At 38.4% G+C, this 22,157-nt stretch overlaps 1 protein-coding gene across 1 annotated transcript in view; it reads right to left on the reverse strand.

Moving 5' to 3' along the window:
- PHEX (phosphate regulating endopeptidase X-linked) overlaps positions 1-22,157 on the reverse strand; it is a 196,510-nt gene that overhangs the window by 52,526 nt on the left and 121,827 nt on the right. Inside the window, exons 13-14 of the mRNA XM_046672703.1 lie at positions 11,107-11,184; positions 259-362 (exon numbers count right to left, since the gene is read on the reverse strand). Coding sequence (XP_046528659.1) covers positions 259-362; positions 11,107-11,184 — 182 coding nt within the window. The remainder of the gene's footprint in view (positions 1-258; positions 363-11,106; positions 11,185-22,157) is intronic.

Here is a 22,157-nt window from a genome sequence, read left to right on the forward strand (position 1 = left end):
ATGTCTTCATCCTAATAAGCCTTCTTTCGATATGTTTTGATGCTAGGAGTGGGGGGGGGGGCCATAATTAGATTGAAGAACTGACTCATATAAAATCAGAAATAAGAGTTGCCAAAACATAACACAGATTTTGCCAAACCAAGATAACTGGCAAGCCAGCTACTCTGACTTGAGGGAAATTACAAAGTTTGATCTAAAGAGACTCCACTTTCCACCAACATATTTATGTATTTCATGTTTTTTTTTTTTTTTACTCACTCTGTTTTTGGAACAGCTTTTCTCAGCCAGAAGAAATCAGATTGTGCTAAATACTTGCGGGTTTGCAGGACGTTGCCAAAGTAGTCAGATTCTGAAAACTTGATCTGAATAAAACAAACCACAATCATCATTGTTCTAAGTGCAGATAAGAGATGGCTCTGAAAAAAGACTTCAGTGCACAAATGAGAGACCAAGGGAGAAGCTGCACTCCTTATAGAATCTCTCAGCCATCACCGGTTAACCCAGTAGTCACAAAGCCATGAAATTTAATCTCAGTGATTTTCTTTAACAATAAAAAGCTCAAAAATCAATATGGTCATTTCTGGATCACAGTAGAAAACAAGAGAAGCTGTAGTAATTTACAATGCATTTCATTTGCTTTATAATTGAAAAATCTACTTTAACCTTTATAGAACATATTACCCTAGGTTTGAAATTTCTTGGCCCACATGAGTCCGTGATCTTTTCTAAAATGTGACTTTACTTATTTGTAACATAGGTTCTTCTAATAACATTCAGTTTAGTCAGGGGAAACCTCACTTAGCTTATAGATGATGATTTAGTCAAATGTTAAAATCCAACTTACTATAACCAGCATTTGCTCATGAAGGAAAAAAATGAAAGCAATTCAGAGACTTATTTTCCAACCTGAGCACAATAGTTACTAGAATAATTATTAATAGAATTTATCTATTAATACTCAAAAAATGCTCTGATCACTGAAAATTAATGGAATTATAGAGGCAAATCATGGATTACAGTTTGCATGGAGAAAACAGGAAGTTGATGGCTCAGAACAATGTTGTCTATTAAAATAGGGAAACAGACATAATTGATTCTTGAGTTCCTTTTCTTTTTTTGGAAGGAGAACGGCCAACAGTTTCAATTCTATAGGCACTCTATTTAGAAAACTAGCAGTACTTAACCTGAAGTTGTAAATAATATCTGTGTAATGGTAAAACAATGGTTTTTAATGATCTCTAAAGCTTTGGTTTTAACATATTGCTGTAGCAAATAAGACAAGAAAAATACATATTTGAATAAACAAATAAGCAAGAGTAATCAAATTCTTATTAGCTGTAATATTTTTATAAATTTAAACCATGATAGGGGCTGGCCCCGTGGCCGAGTGGTTAAGTTCGCGCGCTCCGCTGCAGGCGGCCCAGTGTATCGTTAGTTCGAATCCTGGGCGCGGACATGGCACTGCTCATCAGACCACGCTGAGGCAGCGTCCCACATGCCACAACTAGAAGAACCCACAACGAAGAATACACAACTATGTACCGGGGGGCTTTGGGGAGAAAAAGGAAAAAATAAAATCTTTAAAAAAAAAAAAAAAAAAAATTTAAACCATGATACTCATTTAAAAGAAAAAATAAAATACAGCAAATGAATGTATATGAAACCCACAGGCATTATATTACAGATATGAATATATATACACAACTTGATGGTTATAGACTTGACAGAGGCCTATTTGTCAGCCAATGTCTGACTCAGGTTTATCTCTTCCAAAACATATAGTGGGTACTCATTATGTCTGTACAGTAACTTTCGCTAATGATTAATCTTAATCTTTCCAGGGGGCCAACCCAAAATATAAAGAAAGGAACAAAATAACTAAAGTCAGGAATGAAAGTACCAATTCCTAGCATCCTTGGTGTTCTTACTTGGCCAACAAGTTATAAAAGATATGACTTTAAGTTGTCCCTCCCTCAATCCTCTTAGGGATGTGGCTGAAAAATAAATGGTGATATAGTCACATAAGAGAAAACAATACAGCAGTTTAAACAAATGATCTGTATGTTTGAACACGAAATAATCTCAAGAGCAATGCTGAATGAATAAGGCAAGTTGTATGTATGAGAGAATTTAAAGTTTTAAAACATGTAAAACTACTATATGTTGTTTATGGAGACATACCTATGTAGCAAAAGCATAAAGAAATGCATCGAAATGATAAATACTGAATTCAAGATAGTGTTTATATCTAGGGAAGGAGGTAGCAAGGAGGAAGGACAAGGGTTAGGAAGGATTAGGTTTACACAAGGGACTCCACAAACAATTTCCAACGTATCTGTTTTATTCACTTAAAATGTGTATGTGGAACAGGAACAAGACAAGGATGCCCAGTATCACCACTCTTATCCAACATAGTACTGGAGGTTTTGGCCAGAGCAATTAGGCAAGAGAAAGAAATAAAGGGAATCCAAATAGGGAGCGAAGAAGTGAAACTCTCGCTGTTTGCTGACGACATGATCTTATATATAGAAAACCCTAAAGAATCTGTTGGAAAACTATTAGAAATAATTAACAACTACAGTAAAGTTGCAAGGTACAAAATAAACTTACAAAAATTCAGTTGCATTTCCATACTCTAATAACGAACTTACAGAAAGAGAACTCAAGAATACAATTCCGTTTACAATCACAACAAAAGGAATAAAATACCTAGGAATAAATTTAAGTAAGGAGGTGAAGGACTTATACAATGAAAACTATAAGACATTATTGAAAGAAATAAAGAGATGGAAAGAGAGTCCATGCACACGGATTGGAAGAATAAACATAGTTAAAATGTCCATACTACCCAAAGCAATCTACAGATTCAATGCAATACCTATCAGAATCTCAGTGACATTCTTCACAGAACTAGAACAAAGAATCCTAAAATTCATATGGGGCAACCAAAGACCCCAAATAGCTAAAGCAATCCTGAGAAAAAAGAACAAAGCTAGATGCATCACAATCTCTGACTTCAAAATGTACTACAAAGCCATAGTAATCAAAACAGCGTGGTACTGGTACAAAAACAGGCACACAGATCAATGGAACAGAACTGAAAGCCCAGAAATAAAACCGCACATCTATGGACAGCTAATCTTCGACAAAGGTGCCAAGAAAATACAGTGGAAAAAAGACAGTCTCTTCAATAAATGGTGTTGGAAAATCGGGACAAACACTTGCAAAAGAATAAAAGTAGACCATTATCTCATGCCATACACAAAAATAGATTCAAAATGGATCAAAAACTTAAAGATAAGTCCTGAAACCATAAGACTTCTGGAAGATAATATAGATAATACACTCTTTGATATCGAACTTAAAAGGATCTTTACAAATACTACATCCTCTCAGACAAGGGAAACAAAATAAAAAATAAACAAGTGGGACTTCATCTGACTAAAGAGCTTCTTCAAGGCAAAAGAAACTAGGATCAAAACCAAAAGACAACCAACCAATTGGGAAAAAATATTTGCAAATCATATATCAGACAAGGGGTTAATCTCCATAATATATAAGGAACTCACACAACTGAACAAAAAAACAACCTGATCAAAAAATGGGCAGAGGAAATGAACAGACATTTTTCCAAAGAAGATATACAGATGGCCAATAAACACATGAAAAGATGTTCAATGTCACCATCATCAGGGAAATTCAAATCAAAACTACACTAAGATACCACCTTATGCCTGTTAAAAGGGCTATAATCACTAAGACTAAAAATAACAAATGTTGGAGAGAGTGTGGAGAAAAGGGAACCCTCATACACTGCTGGTAGGAATGCAAACTGATGCAGCCACTATGGAAAACAGTATGGAGACTCCTCAAAAAACTAAAAATAGAAATACCATAAGACCCGGCTATCCCACTACTGGGTATCTACCCAAACAACTTGAAGTCAACAATCCAAAGTAACATATGCATCCCTATGTTCATTGCAGCACTATTCACAATAGCCAAGACATGGAAACAATCCAAGTGTCCATCGACTGATGATTGGATAAAGAAGATGTGGTATATATATATATACAATGGAATACTACTCAGCCATTAAAAAAAGACAAAGTCATCCCATTTGCAACAACATGGATGGACCTGGCGGGTATTATGCTAAGCAAAATAAGCCAGACTGAGAAAGACAAACACCGTATGATTTCACTCATATGTGGAATATAAACAAACACATGGACAAAGAAAACAGTTCAGTGATTGCCAGAGGAAGGGGGGTGGCAAGTGAGCATAGGGGGTGAAGGGGAGCACTTACGTGGTGACAGTCAAGAAATAATGTACAACTGAAATTTCACAATGATGTAAACTATTATGAACTCAATAAAAAAAAGAAAGCAAAAAAGTGTGTGTGTGCGTGCATAAAGCTAATATGGTAATATGTTTAATATTTGTTAAAGCTAGAGATGTTCAAAATGTGATTTTATATACTTTTCCAATGTTTGAGACACTTCATAACAAAATGAAATCTTACAATTGATTGCATTTTAAGACAGACATTTATACTCAGCCTCAGAAGAACCAGAACAAGCTCCTTGTTCTAGGAAGCAAGTTTAACTAGCCATCCTAATGCATTCCTGAATCATATAGTTAAAAGATGTGTCCACTGTTCAATCTTTAGTCTTTTTCAGCTTTTGTTCTGAAGACAGCTCTGCCAGTACTTTCAGAATATGATTGTAACTGACAGAAAATTCAGATATGTTCTTGAGTTCAAATTACTTTCTGGGAAATTCTTCCAAAGGAATTTCCTTCAAAAGTATTAGGGGTTTTTTTTTGGGCGGGGGGGTGTAATGTCAGTTGTTACTTTCAGAAGAGTTTGCTAATCATGATACTTTCCTGTTCCATTTGAAAAAAAAAAAGCTTGACATTCACATTGTTCTATAGACAGTAAATGGAAAACCATGCAAAAATTTCCTAATGAAGAGTCCCAACTCCAAAAATACTTTAAATAAGTTCCTACCACAGCCATGAAAATCATCATGGGGAGCAAAACTCAGAGGCACGTAATTACAATTTGCCAACAACTTACCTATGCTTAGAAGGACAATTTTTAAATTGTTTTAATTATTAAACTGAGACTATTTGCTATTTCTTAGCCAGGTTTAATTGATCTACTATTCCATTTATTTAATGGAAATCACAGGTAATAGGAAACAAATTTTACTTTTTCCTGTGAGACAGGTTAAGTGTTTAGGGGTAGGGAGGAGCCAGCCACTGTCATTCCCATATGATAGATGGGAAACAGAGCTAGAGAGATCATGGAACTTGGCAAAGCCATACAGTCCAAATCACTAGGCTCCTACTACTTCAATGTTATCTTCATTGGCCCTAATAAGAAAACTGGTGACTCAAAAGAAAGAGTACAGAGGAGGAGGAGGAGAAGGTAAGAATTATGGGTGGAAGGAGAAGCAGTGATTAAGTAAATCATGGTACAGTTTACTTAATGTCATACAGCTGTTAAAATAATGGTAATGAAGGCTATGGAAGACAAGGATAAAACAATATGTTAACCATAAAGGTCAGTATACAAAATTATATACAAGCATCAATTACAGCTATACAAAAATAGAGAGAAAAACAAAATAACACACTTAAACTGAAGTATGTATTATTATGCTCGAGTACCAATATTATGGGTGCTTTCTCGTTCCTTTACTCTATTTCTCAATTTTTCCATCATGTGCTACGACTTTGATAATTTCAAATATTTCAATAGGCCCTTGAGTGAGAAAAAGCTATGAAACCCAGCAACCATTGGGAAAGTTCCACTTGTTGTAGAGAGAGCAACAAGAATGAATGCCCATGAATATTTTAAAACCACTTGTAATCTTCAAAAAAAAAGTTTAAACTCTGCAAGGGACAATAATTGGATCAAAAGCCTCTTGTCCTTTCAATTAGTGGTGAAAATCTAGGTCAAGTTGGTAATGACTTTCAATCAATTCCATCTCCTGACTTTTCAATTGAGTGACCTTTGGGGAAATAATTGAGCCTCTCCTGTCATTTCCTAGGAATAGCTGTCCAGATCATAAAATTTAGGGGAATTAGAATTTCTCTTCTTGGAAATCCTATCTCGGATGCCAAGCACCAAATGCCACAGACTAAATGGAAGGATAAAGCTATTACCCTCCTCCCCGAAGGTGAGGGACACGTAATAAGGGCAGAACAAGGAAATGTGATCAACTTCTCTGTAGGATCAGTAAGCATATGTTGACAAGACACTTCATAAGCCAATAGGAAGTACAGATTCTAGAACACTTTTTGTTCAAGTTAAATCTAATTTAAGATATTCAGAGATATATCCAAATACCTATAAGAAAGATTTTGTTAGGCACCCAAAGAATTTTCTAAATACTTAATGGAATCCAGATTTTATATTTATGCTTTCCCTTATTTAAATAACTAATATGCAAGATTGCTGTGTTTAGATGGCTTTGCCCACAAGTACTATGTGTGTACACATATATACATACCTACATACAGGGGTGATGATTAAAATGTTTAACAACCTGCATGTATGGTACACTGTGGAAGATGCAGTTCCCACAAGCAGCCACATAAGGGTGACTCTGAGGGAATGCCAGCCAGCACATCAGCCAGGAACCAGACGCCCTGTCACTACTACTAGGGGCAAGGGGAGGTCTTGGTCTGCTCTGACCAGTGGAACACTCAAGATGGAGGCCAGTGCGTAGGAGTTATGGAGGGCTAGCAGGCCACTCTTGGCTCACCAGAGCCATGGTGGCCAGAGATCACTTGGCAGAGCTGAGGGCAATGTTTTGTTTTTTTAATAAATAGTACAGAACTGTTCCAATATTTTAACAACCTGTTTTTCCGGAGCATCCCACCTAAATACCACCTCACTCTTGCATAGTGGCAGTAGGACTCTGTCATTTATACACACACAAAACACACACACATATATACACAAGTGTTCCACTGGCCAGAGCTGACCAAGACCTACCCCAGAGAATATTATATGGGTTCACATATCTATGTATCTCTATGTGCATATTTATATGTTTACATACGTATGTGTATATCACTCACAGAAACACTGTTCTTCTGAAATTCTCCTAAGTAAATGGAGGCCAGCTGTGGTTCTGACTTTAGCCTCTACTGCAATTCTCCATTGGCTTACACAAGAATGAGTCAAGTGCCTAATGGTGTCAATTATTTACCTATTGTCTCTCAGTTTCATGCCTACCCTTTAACACTGTTCTATAAGGCTGGGTTTTAGAATCTGAAAACTATGTTTCCCAGGCTCTGCTGCCAGTTGGTTTCCTGCCAACAGGAGGCACTGGGGGAAATAAGCAGGTGGCAGGAGGAGAAAGGATGCTGTGTTTGTTCTCTTTCATTCTCTCTCTCTCCTCTTTCTTCTTCTGACAATGACTCTGGAAGAATCTTCAGTCCCTCCTCCACAGTCCCAGCTCTGGAGTGGTGGTTCCTCCTCTGCTCTCCTAAGTGATGATATCACCACCTCCTCCCCTAGACACAGGGGTGGTAGCTGCTTTCTGAAGTTATTATCTCTGGTTTACTCCTACCTTCCCAATTTTTGCCTTCCAACCTATTTCCTGTATTAAATCTGCTCTCTTTGAAATATCTAGTGTAGTTTTGGTTTTCCCAGCTAATAAAGCAAATCTTTGCAAAAGTGGCAGCAACTCACTCTTTTTTATTATTGAGGTAACATTGGTTTATAACATTATATAAATTCCAGGTGTACATCATTATATTTCAACTTCTGTATAGACATCATGTTCATCACAAGAAGTCTAGTTGACATCCATCATCGTACACATGTGCCCCTTTCGCCCTCCCCCTCTCCCCTGCTAGTGACCACCAATCTGTTCTCTGTATCTATGTGTTTGCTTAGCTTCCTCAAAAAAATTAAAAATAGAACTGCCATATGATCCAGCTATTCCACTCCTGGGTATTTATTCAACTCACTCTTGAGTCTACCGCCATCAAGGATCAATGAAGGAACACTTTAGAAGGCTAATTTGAAAATGGACTGATGCCTACCTTTTTAAGCTAACTAGAATGCTTTCCTGCATGGTACTGGGATTTCACATAAAGGGCATTTCTTTTCTTCTTGCTCTTTTCAAAGGCTACAGAAATACTGTTGTTCAAAAATACTTTGTTGGATATCTCAGTTTACCTTGTCATCCTCAGAGGGAAAAAAAAAAATTTGTGTCTAATTCTTCACATTTGCCCCTAAGTTCTTTTCCATTTGCTCTTATCTCCACACGAGCTCGACTTCAGTTTTCAACCTTTCTCCTTGACCTTCATCTGATCCATTACCTAATCTCTATCCTCTTTCCTTTTGCGTTTGTGCCTGATGAATCATATCTTCACTTGCGTCAAATAAAGTAAGCTGTTTTTCATTTGTAACAGCCTCTCATGCTCACAGTTTGTATTACCAGAAAGTTCTCGTAGGCCCTATAGGAGTCTTTATCCACATATTTCTCAAAACTGAAAACATAGTTTCATTGTGTACCAGCAATATTTTAGTTATTTTGCTGCTAACCTTGGTGACACTATTAATATCATATCAAGCATCTTTTACCTATTTTCAGGTTGAGTTTTATTCATTTTCTCTGTCAGTTTCTGAACACAAATGTATTTTTATTTCATGTGTTTGGATGTTTTGCACCATCTGTTTTTTAAACTGTTAGAAATTCTTAAGTGTAATTGTGTCTACTTTGGCAATGAGTCAGATGAAAGCCATTTCTTCACAAAAATGCTTAAAGATCTTGGTGTCTAACAGCTTCAGTTCAGACCCTGGAGAAACGAGAAAACATACCCAACACTGCATCCTGTTTGGCATCTGATTTCTTTTCACAAAAGATACTGCATTCAGTGAATCCTCAAATTTTGGGCACTCGCTTTAGACAGCAGCAGACTGTTAACAAAACTTGATCAAATAAATATTGTGAGACTTGAATGCTATCTTATGTGATTAACGCTTCAGACTGTTCCCTCTGTATCGTCTTTTAAATCAATTTAAGACACCTGGATACTGCATGAGTTCATTCATAATGACTTTTCCAAACCAAAATAATCTACTATCATAAGTGCAAACTGAAGATGTTGTAACCAACACTTACACTATGCTTACTGTGTGCCAGGGTCAGTTCTAAAAACTTTAAATATGTTAACTTATCTGATCCTCACAGCAGCCCTACAAGGGAGGGATTATTAGTATCTCCATTTTGATATGAGGAAACTGAGGCACAGAGAGGTTACATAACCCACCCTAAGTCACATGGCTAGTAGACGGCAGATTGGGGATTTAACTCCAGGCACTTTGATTCCAGGGTCCATTTTCATAACTACTACACCGAACTGCCACTCCAACCTTCTCATCTGTATCCTTGACATGGAATATTTGTCAATCACATGTAATTATCCAGGCTCTCCCTCTAAGGTACTGTCTGCCTTGGTGATGCTCTTCTTAGCAGCAACAGTTCTCATACTGATCCATAAAGTAATAGCTACCATTTATAGGGAACCTACTTATGCACCACATATTATGCTAGGTACTTTTACATTTATATAATCTCATTTAATCTCCTCAACAATACTAAGCCTTGGTTATTATTATCTCCATACCTGGATAACCAAAGGGAAGCTAAATGGAATTAAGTAAACTGCACAGGATCAAACTAGTAAATGGAAGAGGCAGAATCACTCCAAAGCCTGTGCTCTTAACCACTTAAGAATATGACCTCCCCTCTTCTCTTCTCCTTTCCCAACCAGCTCTGGGAAAGCAGCTCCCCCCAATTCTTCAAACCCACTTCCCTGTTTGTCCAGTGCAGCTGTCTGACAAGGACCCTGCAGAACCCTTTCTCCGACTATAGGCAGAGGTTCTTGGGTCCAGATTTCAGTCCTGGCTCTGACACTCTGCGTGGCACTGAGGAAATCACTTAACTTCTTTGAGTCTCTATGTCCTTTTCTGCAAAATGGAGATAAACAGTATCTATTTCACAGGATCACTGTGGGGCTTAAAAGATAATATACATGAATGCGTCAAGTGTATCAGTATTTTTAATTATCATAATAATAGTGAGATTTTTCAGTAGCAAAACAATGTATAGTAAGATAGGCTGTCTGAGCTTTAGGATACAGCGAAGCATAATTATTTTCCTCCATAGCAACTGGATCAATACTTTGGAAGGCCTTATCTTGGAGTCTAATGGAGAAACTTTCTAATTAAAGCTTTCTCTCACTTTTGAATAATCTTGTAAAAATTTGATATTCATCTACAAAGCTAGGATTGCTTTCAGATATGCAACTTCTGAAGCCACAATTTCAAGAAAGAGCTACACCTCAGAACCATAGTTATTTAAAGAACTCCAAAAAACTACTTTTTCAAGAAAATCTAGTGAATGGTAAAAACAGGGGTTTTTGTGAGGAAGAAAAGTTCCTTATCAGAACTATTTGTAGGAAAGGAAATAACAGCAGTTGTGATTAGAAAGGCCTATAATGAATATATCTACTGGAAAATACATGTCCCAAAATATTGGAATAAAAAAGAAATATAACTGTTCCTCCATCAGTAACTTACTGCAAATATACAGTCCAACTCACAATAAATTATAGAGTCAAATGTATATGCACTTAATTTGCCAAAACACTCATAAAGTTTAATGAAGTTAACTCCCAGCAGGCAGATTTATTACTACTCATTTAATATGAATGAAGCACATAAAGACTGTTTAACAACAAACATCATGCATTCATCATTAGAACATGCCCACTAATTATAAAAGACTCAATTTGCTTAATTCTTTCCTTTATGATCAAACTAGACCGAGTCCAAGTCCATTTGCTTTATGGAAACCAACTCAGCTATGCATTCTTTCTGACTCTTCCTGTAGTTTGAATCTTCTAACTCTTGTGATACGGCTGGCATACTGAGGCTCACGTCTAGCCAAGGAATGAATCACAAGTTGGTGCTTTCTGGCACCACCAGGTTTAATTGCTTGGACTTGGGTTAGTTGACAGGCACAAGGCCAGTAAAACTTGCCAGTAAAAAAATACAGTAAATTTAGCACTTACTGCCTTGAGGTCTTCATTAACATGAGTATCATTCATTATAAACTCAGGATAGCCAACTTTTGCCAAAACAGCTCTTGCCTATGAAAAGGAAAAAGAAAAATGATGTCAGAATTTCAGCACTTAAATCATTATTAATCACAGGATGTAGGAATGCAACCTTCATCTGAAAACTCCATTTAGTGACTATCTCCTATATGCCACCCACTGTGAAGGGCAAAAAAAATAAATAAGTTAGTCCCTGCCCTCAGTATACTAAAAATATAGTGAATGTAGCAAATAACCATATAGTACAAGATAAAGGTTTTAATAGAAACAGACCATATTGTTATCAAAGTTCCGAGCAGTGACTATTTCCTCACGGGGAAAATGCTTAATGCAGAAGGTGACCAAACTGAGTCTTAAAGAATGGTTGGGATTTCAAAATGCAGAGCTGAGAGGAAGGACATTTCAGGCAAGTAAACAGCAAGGGCAAAGACAGGAAGATGGAAACAAAGGGCGTTTTGGAGAGAGGGTGAGTAGCTTGCCGTAGCTGGACTAGAAAGCACAAGAGCAGAAAACAATGCAGGAAAATCAGCTTAGGCCAGATCACAGGGATTCCTAAATGCCATGCTAAAGAGTCTATTATTTTATTTTATAGATAAGAGAGAACTAAATATTTTTAGCAGGAGTAACATGAGATGAGTCACCCTTCACCAAGATTATCCGTGCAACATTGTGAGCGATGGCCAGGATGCCAGAAGAATTGGAGGTAGGGGGTCCAGACTAATTTCAGATGCATCATAACCATCCTTTTGATAGAAATACTAATTATTCCCTGCATTTTGCAGCATATAGGGAATGGATAAAGGAAAAAGTCACCTTAGGTACACAGAAGGAGCCTCCACAGCAGGGACTGGCAAACTATGGCCCTTGAGCCAAATCTAGCGTCTCCCCCCTCATTAGTTTTTATAAAGTTTTATTGGAACACAGTCGTGCTCACCATTTACATGTAATCTATGGCTGCTTTTGCGCTACAACGGTGGAGTTGAATAGTTGTTATAGAAACCCTGTGGTCCACAAAGCCTCAAATATGTACTACCTGGCCCTTTATAGAAAAAGTTTGCCAACCCTTGCTCTAGAGAAACTTTACAATTCCACGTGAAAATCTGTCTCTCCCCTCTCCCCAGATTCTGAGTTTCACAAAAACAAAAGAGTAGTTTATTCAAAGAGTAAGTGCATTGTTGGGGCCCTGCCCAGATCCCCTGGAACCCCTCTGATCACTTCTGTACAACCCTCCCCAGCATCAAGGTTCTTTCTATTTTCTAATACCCAACACCTGAGACTCTCTGAAGGCCTCCTAGGGCACTAGAGCACCTTGCCTGAACTCAAAACTTCCTGTGCGGGTTATCTGCCTTGGGCCCCCATCCCCACCCCACTCCCGACCTCCAGCAGCCCTCAGCCAGTGACTGACTGTAGCAGGAGCAGGAAAGCACAGCTCTTTTGCCTCAATTCAGGACACACTGTGAGGTATGATTTGTACTCCAGAGTTCCCACAGGATCAGGCTGGCCCAGACTTCCCCGACACTGCACCAGTACCTATCTCTCACCCTTCCCTGTGCAGCATCCTCCATTCCCTTGCTGGTTTCTCTCGAGAGCACTTGCTGAATAAATCATAAATCGCTTGCTCACAAATCCTTATCTTCAGCTTTGCCTCTAGAAGACCCAAAGTAAGACACCAGGCAACCCCAAACACATTGGTTTTATTCCAGCAAAGCAAAACCCGTGACCTTTGCACACTGCTCTTGGTAACGAGTTTTTTCCTTTAGTCCCTTTCAATTTTCCTCACTCAAGAAATAGAGTAAGATAGTACATTTTCCTTATCTTCCTTGAGATAATTCAAATATTGAATATCAGCAGAAACCTGAAACCCCAGACTCAGAGAGGATTTTACAAGTGCCATAGGACACAGTCATAATGGGTTTTGCTGTTCCAGAGACTCAAATATAGCACAGATCAAATTCTGCCTTCAAAATCCCATGAATTACACTGAAAGCCTGATGTGACCCAGATAGCAGATAACCAGAGGTTACAACTCTCCCCTCAACACCAAACAATAGGTCATATGTCTATAGGTCACCTTGTTCCAAGATTGTTCTATTAATCCCCTCATTGTATTTAATTCCTCACTGTGTTTTATCAGCTCACCACAAGTCATATGCATAACTATAGCAAATAAAGAGCTCCAGATAGTTTCCAAAAAATAAAGAAATATACAAGCTGAGTCATCCACAACTGTTTTCTGAACACTGAGTTTTCCTGGAGTATGCTGGTGAATTATGCATTGTTTTTCAAACCTCACGCTCTGGGACCCCCACTGCACTTGTGGAGCTTCACAGAATATATTATCTTCTGTACTATATATACAGGTCACTGAATCCTTTCTTATTAGTTATTTAGCAACACCATGACTTGAAGAGAGCCAGAACAGATACACAAAGAATCCCTATTCACCTCCCAAGGACACATAGAATAAGGTAATAATACTAGTAGCAACATTGCCAACATCTGAATAAAGTGCTCTTCTTCCCAAAACATGCTGTGTGTGTATGCTTCTATTTAAACTCAAATGCTCCTTCTGCCAGACAGTCTGTTGTCAATTCCACATCATTCCACCCCACTCCATTCTACATTCTTCCCTGAGAAGCTTCAGAATTACATCTCCCAAAATCCCATAGGGCATGGCTCCAGGTTAGACTCAGATGATGAGGAGCACTCATAGGAGATTCAAAAGTTAGAAGAGAAGGAGACATCATTTATTCATTCGCCATTGGTAACTATGGGCAGGCACAGGGGCATCTGCAGACAGCAGATATAGGGCTTTACCAGCAGCTTCCAGGAATTCTCCTGAGAAGACCCCTTCCACATGTGGGCAGCAGAGATCACTGGCATACTCTGCCCTTCACTCCCCAGCTCTCCCAATGGTTGCATACACTTCCAATTCCCCATATTAAACATCCTCCTGCTTGATACACTTAGAAGGGCATTTGTTTTCTTGAATGAACTCTAACTGATAAACCCTGTAAGGCAAATAGTGATCACATCACTTTTTAACTTTTCCAGAATGGGAGAAATGAAGCACCAACAGTCTGATGGCTTGAAGAAGGGCAAAGTACTAGTGAGGGAGGCCTGAAATCAGTTACCCCATGGGTTACCTGGACAAGAAGGAAAGGTAAGTCCTACTGCAAACACTGAGAGAACAGTGGTATAAACAGATAACATGTTGCATATTACGTCCTGCAAGAAATATTTCCTAGGTTGCTTGTGGCTGACCAAAAATTCCAGAGTTTTCTGTAACCAGTGCATGCATCCCCATCTCTTATCCACAAACCTCTGGAAAGGGGCTGCACATGACAGCTGGACCTCCTCCTTCAATGAAGGAAGCTCAAGCCACTGGCTTGATACCTCTGTGACCTTGGGCAAAGTACTTAACTTTTCCGAAGCAAATACTGCCTATTGTCTACCTAATATCCATTCTCCTTTCCTTCCCTTACTATCAGACCCCAATTCTGCTCAGGGTGACAATGATCCCAAAAAAAAGAGCTGCATCACCCAGCTTCCTTTGCAGCTAGAGTCGGCTATGGGAAGAGATCCTGGCCAACTACATATGATAAAGTCCTTTTTTCATTTCTAGCAATTCATTTTAAAAGAGGGCAGACTCAGCTGGCATGTTCTTTCTGCCTTTAGTGCAGGGTTTCTTAACCTTAACACTGCTGACGTTTGGGGTCAGATAATTCTTATCGTGGGAGCTGTCCTGTAGACTGCAGGATGTTTAGCAGCATCTTTGGCTTCTACATACTAGATGCCAGTAGCAACACCCCCTCCCCAAGTTGTGACAACCAAAAGTGTCTCCAGATATTGCCAAATGTCCTCCAGGAACAGAATTGCTCCCGAGTGAGAACCACTGCTTTAGCCTCTCCTGTTCTTCTTTCCTGTAATGCTGATGCAACACCAGAGGTAGAGCAGCCATCTTGTAACCACACGGCAACAAACATGAGGAAGAAATCTACATGCTAAAGATGCTGGAATGAAGAGTTGATGGCATCTGGAGCCCACAATACCAGGCCTGAACTGCCTCCCTTTCCCATCCACGGCATGAGGAAAATAAACCCCTTATCTGTCTGAGGCATGTCATCTTTTCCATTAGCTGTAGCCGAATGTAATCCAAACACACTCTCCTTTTCATCAGATGTAGTTAGAGAAAAAATAGTACCTACTTCATAGGGTTGTCTGCAAGGATCAGGATGACATTGCACGTAAAGCACTTTTTTATGCCTTGGTACAGAGTACATGACAAATAAATGTTGATTATAGACTACATAGAGAAAGGAGAAAAATTACTTCTTCCAAGAATTTGGAATAACTGTTGTGTGCCTGTTTGGAGGGTCTTTCAGGGGTGCCCAGGCAAGATTATATCCTTAACCAAATACTTGAACTCCCCTGTGAAATAATCTCACTTTCTTTAGTCATAGGTCCAATTTCATGAGGCCACACAAAGTGGCGAGAGAGAAAAGCTGTCAAAGCAACTCTGTGATCAATGGGGAGACAGATGTACCCACGATATCCTTGGAGCATGATGGAAGATTTCCTGAACAAAGCCAGACTCTAAGAAAGAGCCAGGAGAACCCAGGCTATTCACATCCCCCCAAAAAGTCTGAGGATTCTTTTGAAGGCCACTATTTGCACACCTCAGAAAACAGACATGAGAAAAATTATGAAAGCTAATTCTAGGAAAGATCAAAGAAAAAGGTCGCCATTTTGGTTTTCACCTTCCCCTCTTTTCTCTTTCCTGTATCCATTCCTACCAAAACCCACCAGTCCCTGGGTGTTTATACCACTTGTTCTCCGATCATACCCAAAGTGGCCTTTCCTAAGCAATACACTGCGCTCCAAAGTCATCTCCCCCTTCCTTCCTCCATCTATCAAAACCGTTATTCCCTCAAGGCAGCTAATCCACTGGGGCCTTAAACTAATTTCTAACAAAATATGAGTGACTAACAGCAATCTAACGTATTAGCTCCGGAGAAATATCGGTATTTAAAAGAGTAGTTCATTAACCAAAGGGATAAATACAATTTTAAGGAAGGTTTTTGTAGTTGAGAGAACCTTCTTTCTGATACTACTCAAATTAAGTCAACGGCCTATTCCACATAATCACCATTGTGTTCCCCACAAAGAACACAGCAGCAGGCACACAGCAAGTGATCAATGCTCAATAAATACTGAATCATATAATGAGTATTTTAGTTGGTAAACCCACTGTGATCAATGTCAACAATAGTATCAGAAAATGTGAAAGGTTATAGTCTAACATATGACCAAGAACATCATTCAGTGCTGTTCACATCATGCACATTTCCATCTTACCACAGGAAAAAAAAAAAAGAAGAAAAAAGAGAGACTTTGTGAGAAACTAGGGAATTTTCTAGAAAATAGAGCAATGTTTAAAATCCATTGGAAGTGATTCTTGACAACCAGAACTTTTTTTAATATAAGCTATTCCACTCAATCAACAAATACTTATTGAGAATACATTCTAGGCTCAGGACTCTCCTCGGGGCTAAAGAAGCATAAAAATATATAAATGATCCATGGCCTTACTGTATTTTTACAAAGAAACTGAGGAAAAATTTTCTATGACAACTTGCCATTATTGTGACTACAAAGTATCAGCAGTACCTTAATCTTCTAAGCCTCTCTCTTCCCCAGTTTCTTCATCTGAAAAATGTGGATAAATTTACTTCTAACACCAATACAGCGAAATAGAGAGTTTAAAGAAGTATTTGGATAATAAAGGAATCGGGAAAGAAAAAGTTAGATTACCTACATCAGGGGCGAGCAAACTTTTTCTGCAAAGGACCATATAGCAAATATTTTTGGTTTTGCAGGCCATGTGGTCTACCGCAACTGCTCACCTCTACTGTTATACCTGGGAAAGCAGCTGTAGATGATACATAAATGAATGGCCTTGGCTATGTTCCAATAAAACTTTATTTAGACACTAAAATCTGAATCTCATATAAGTTTTATATATCATGATATTCTTCTTCTTTTGATTTCTTTAAACCATTTAAAAATGTAAAACCCATTCTGAACTTGTGGGCCATACAAAAAAAGACAGCATGCCAAATATGGCCCGAGAGCCAAAGTTTGCTGGGCTGACACAGACAATTCAATGAGGGTAGATTGTTCATTGAGTTGCCTCAATTAATGTCACCACCTAGTATGCAGTAAGTTCTTAACAATGCTTGTCAAATTGATCCATGCTGAACAGTGTGGGGGGGGGGGGGGGGGGGTACATGTGCATGCATGGCTTAGCTACTTTTATTTGTTTTTGTTTTGCTCTTTGCTATTACTAACATGCACATGCAAAAAATCTTAATTGCTTGGGAGTTTATTGCTTGCCCTAAAGTCCTAGGGCTAGAACTTTAAAAATCACAATTAATTTCTGTGGAGATAACATAGAGTTCATAAAGTAAAGATTATTACTTTGAGAGAGACAGAGAATAGCTATTACAAATGAACTCAGAAAAACAAGGAACACTGAAAACTTAAGACACAACATGATTTAAACTCTCAAGTCACCCCTCCCTTCCAAGAATTTTGCACAAGGTACCCTACAACTTGATAGTGCTTTGGGGAAGAACAGAACCAAACACAATTCTGCTTTATTCGGTTGTGAGCTCTAAAGCAGCATATAATTTTTACATAGATGACCAAACTGATTTAAAGATTAGTTGACTGCTTTACTCCTGAATTTTCAAAGCCACTTAGTCTTAAGCTGATCAGTAGAAAGCAAGATGGAAAGCTCATTTGTTTTAATCCCCACTGACTTGGCTATTTAAGAGAATAAGGTAAATTCTCAAATGTCTTGCATGTATTACATCAAAGGAATTGCTTTAATCACTTAATTAAACAGTGTTGTGTTTCCTCTATGTAGTTAAGTCTCTCAGCATATTTTTTTCTCTTTTATTCATTTAACCAACATAAGAAAAAAAGGAAACAACTGATGATCAACTGCTCTTTTACAATTTATAGTGCAACTTTCTTAAGCTTTCGATGGCTTTGAAAGCTTCAGTCAGGTTTAACCACGCCAAGGCCTCATTTTCTCTGATGAGTTCTCTAATAACTACTAAACATCAATCAAAATTCTGAGCATTAAGCATCCGGAAGTTCAGGAGACTGTACATGAATTACACTATCCTTCAAAAACAATGGCAGTTTCCATAATGCCAAACAAATGATTGACCAGTGTAGATGTCTTCGCTGAAGATACTATCCTAAGCAGAGCTAAGGGTATTGATGAAAATTAGCCTGGGGAACAGGCTTTAATATCCTTTGGGGCTATCTCCATCCCACAAATAGTAACAAGGCAGTTATCTGACAAATCAAATTTTATCTTCTCGATAAGAATGGCACTGATTTATTAGGAGTCTTCAAAAACTTTAATTCTGGAAATTGCTTTTGGGTGTGGTTCAAGGCTTAGGCATCTTACTGGTGCTGAGGATAGATAAGCACCCTCATGAATCAGCAGGTTTTGTAATTGCAAGTCACAGTTCTGATTTTAAAGAGCTGGAAGACAGGAATGCTCAGATTTCAAGTCTTCTATCCTTCACCCTGAGTAATGTTCCAGGATAGCAGACAATCCGCATTTCTCTCCTACATGGACAACATTCTAGGAATGTTCCAAATATTCCAAATTATAAACGAGCTCCATCCATCCATCCTCTCTGCTGAAAATACAAACTCCTTGTATCTTGGAGGTGGGCAGTTTTCCCAGTTTGAAAAAGGAAACTACTCAGGCATAGGTAAATTATACTTTAGCCATAATGGCACTAAACATCTCCTGGCGTCTTTGTGATGGTCCTCTGACTGGGGTGAGCACTGCACCCAACAGAGTTAAAGAAAGGAACCAACCTTTGGATTTTCTTAGTAATTAGACGGAGCAAGGAGTAGCAATAGAGTTAAGAACCCAAAACCATCCTATGATTAATCCATAAAACAACACATCCCCAAGGGTAGGGGCAACATTACCTTAAAAATAGAGGCAACTCTCACGTATTCCCTTTAAAACTGAATAGGAGAGTGGGCAGATCATATAATGTTTTTAAAAATCAATGTCTTTTTATTACTTTCAATTACCTGTAGTAAACTGCTCACAAAGTTTTTGCAAATAGAACAACAGCTGCTAGACCTGCTCAAATGAATATCCTAAGCCTCAATTAGCTAAATCCATTTATCCAGACATAGCCAAGATGCTAAAAGCCCAAGAGCTGGAACAATCCTATATTATAGTTAGGCTTTTATATAGTCCAAAGTAAATATTTTTCTCTGTACCACACACAGGTCTCTACAACAGGGGTCAGCAAACTACAGCCCATAAGCCAAAACCAGCCCACCACCTGTCTTTGTAAATAAATCTTTAGTGGAACACAGTGAAGGAATCCAGAATATTCCACTGTGGCATAAGAATTACTTTGAGCTGAAGGCATTTGAGAACCAGCAGGTGCAGGAAGAGACTTCCTCTGCACTCCCATTATCTGCCTAAAAGCAGAGCCTTCCAAAAAAATTCCACTGTCACAAATTCCCCTCCAGAGAGGCTTCCCACACCAGGGGGAAAGAATGACTCCTATCACCAGGGATGAGAAGTCAGCGCCAGGATGAAAAATTGCATGAACAGACCTTATTAAAACAAACCTTACCTTTCATTAGTTTCCCCCAAATATTTCTCAATCATTTCTCACCATTTATTGTCCCTTGAAATCCTAATTCCTTCAGCTTGCTAAAATGATATGTAAGACCCAAATTCTCAATGCTTCCTTGAGCTACATTTTCTGTGAGCTCTCACCTACTTAAGGGAATAAACTTTGTCTTTTCTCTTGTTAATCTGTCTTTTGTCAGTTTAATTCACAGGCCTCCAAACACTGAACCTAAAAGGATAGAGGAAAAACTTTTCCTCTCCAACAACAGCCATGCTCATTTGTTTATGTATTGTCTATGGCCACTTTCATGCTACAGCCACAGGGTTGAGGAGCTGCAACAGAGACCATAGGGCACACAAAGCCTAAAATATTTACTATTTGGCTCTTTGGAGAAAAAGTTTGCCAACACCTCTTCTACATAAGAGGTTCTCAAGTTTCTCAAAACTAGCAGTAAAGATGCCAAGGGAAAAATAAGGGACAAAAGTTAACCTTTCTGGACAGTCTCATCAAGATATAAACATGTGATTAAATTTGTAATAATGCTTCATGTTTTGTTGAGGCTAAAACTTGAATTTTAAAACACAGCCAGCATACAGATATCAACTGGAAATGGGAATTAATATCATGAAAAAATCAATGCACTTTTTGGGGAAAAGGAAAAAAATGCATCTAAATTATTAAAAGTCATTTTTGAATGTCAAGATTCAAAGGGCTTAGAAATGCACGTGTAACATCTAGTCCCTAACACCTAACATTTCTCAGATAAATTTAATCAGCTACTTAATTCTCCTTCAATTGTTAAATTACTTAATTAAACAGGAGGCAAGTTGGAGATTAACTTAAATAAACATATCCCATTCTCTCATCAACAGCTCAACTGAGTGGGAATTTTGTCATTCTTTCCATTAAGGTTTACCTCTGACATGAACAATTCTTTACTAGCCCAAAAATCTTCTGAACTACCTCCCTCACAATGTGGGGGAGAGACCAAATGAAATAACTGCTGAATTATTAAATTAGGCAAATATGAATTGTCATATCGTTTTTCTAAAAGAGGAGGATGCTATATAGGGTCAATGTCCATACATGTTGCTTGTTCCTTTGACATTGGAGTCCTCTAGTTCAGGGCTTCTCAAACCTTTGTTCTTGGACCAGCAGCATCGGCATCACTTGGGAGATTGCTAAAAATGCACATTGGTGGACTCACCTCAGACCTACTAAGTCATAACATCTCTGAGTTGCAACCTAGGGATCTGCATTATAAAAAAAACCTTACCATAAAGCAGGGTTTCTCAACCTCAGCACTACTGACATTTGGGCCAAACTATTCTTATTTGTAGGGGTCTGTCCTCTGCATAGTGGAATGTTTAGGAGTATCTCTGGCCTCTACCCACTAGATGCCAGTAACTCGTCCCCTCACCTTCCCAGTTCTGACCAAAAATGTCTCCAGACCTTGCCAAATGTCCCCTGGGGATACAATATCACCCTGGGTTAAAAACCATTGCTGTAGGGGATTTTCACACATGTTAAAGTTTGAGACACTCTCTGCTCTAGATTGTGGTTCTTGCGAAGGCTTCTGGACCCACTTCAGAGAACCCCTGACACTTTATTATCCATTCATAAGAAAAGGACTCATCTACTCCTTCAACATCCCTTAGGCATTTCACTAATAGTCACCACTATTATGTCATTAGGAGCACTCTATGGAGAAAAACACCATGATCTTCTCTCTCACCAATTTTTGAATGTGCCTCAGGCACTGACAGTTCAACCTAATTTCTGGCCAATGCCACCTAAATCCTAGGATGATAGGAGCAAAGAATTAATCAACAATTAGAAAATGTTTTGCAACTATAAGTCATGATACAAATATACCCCCAAGATCTCAGAGATGTTGAGATTAAAAGTTCTAATAACTTTTCTCTCAGTAACTTGGCAAAATCTATTTTTAAGAACTTTGAGGCATCTAAAAAGCCATGTTAATACAATTACAGTTCACTGAAAAATTAGCATGCAATCCGGTTTGAAAGCTAAAATCAGTCATAGTAGGGTAATATTCCATTTAATTATAAAGATTAATTCAACCTTCATTTATTTATGCATGTGTTTGGACTTTTCATTTTTCACAGAACACTCGAGATTCAAATACCATCTGGTAGAATTGCCACACAAGTGTCAGTAGCATCTATGAGAGTTGCAGATTTCATTTCAAAGTAGAATTGATAAAAGGACAAGGGGAGGGAGGGAAAGAAGGGAGGTAGAGGTAATAGAGACTCAGTTTAAAAATGTTTGCCACCAAGCTGATGGGACTGC

Source organism: Equus quagga, chromosome 10 (genome assembly GCF_021613505.1).
Source record: "Equus quagga isolate Etosha38 chromosome 10, UCLA_HA_Equagga_1.0, whole genome shotgun sequence".
In the NCBI taxonomy this organism is placed as follows: Eukaryota; Metazoa; Chordata; class Mammalia; order Perissodactyla; family Equidae; genus Equus; species Equus quagga.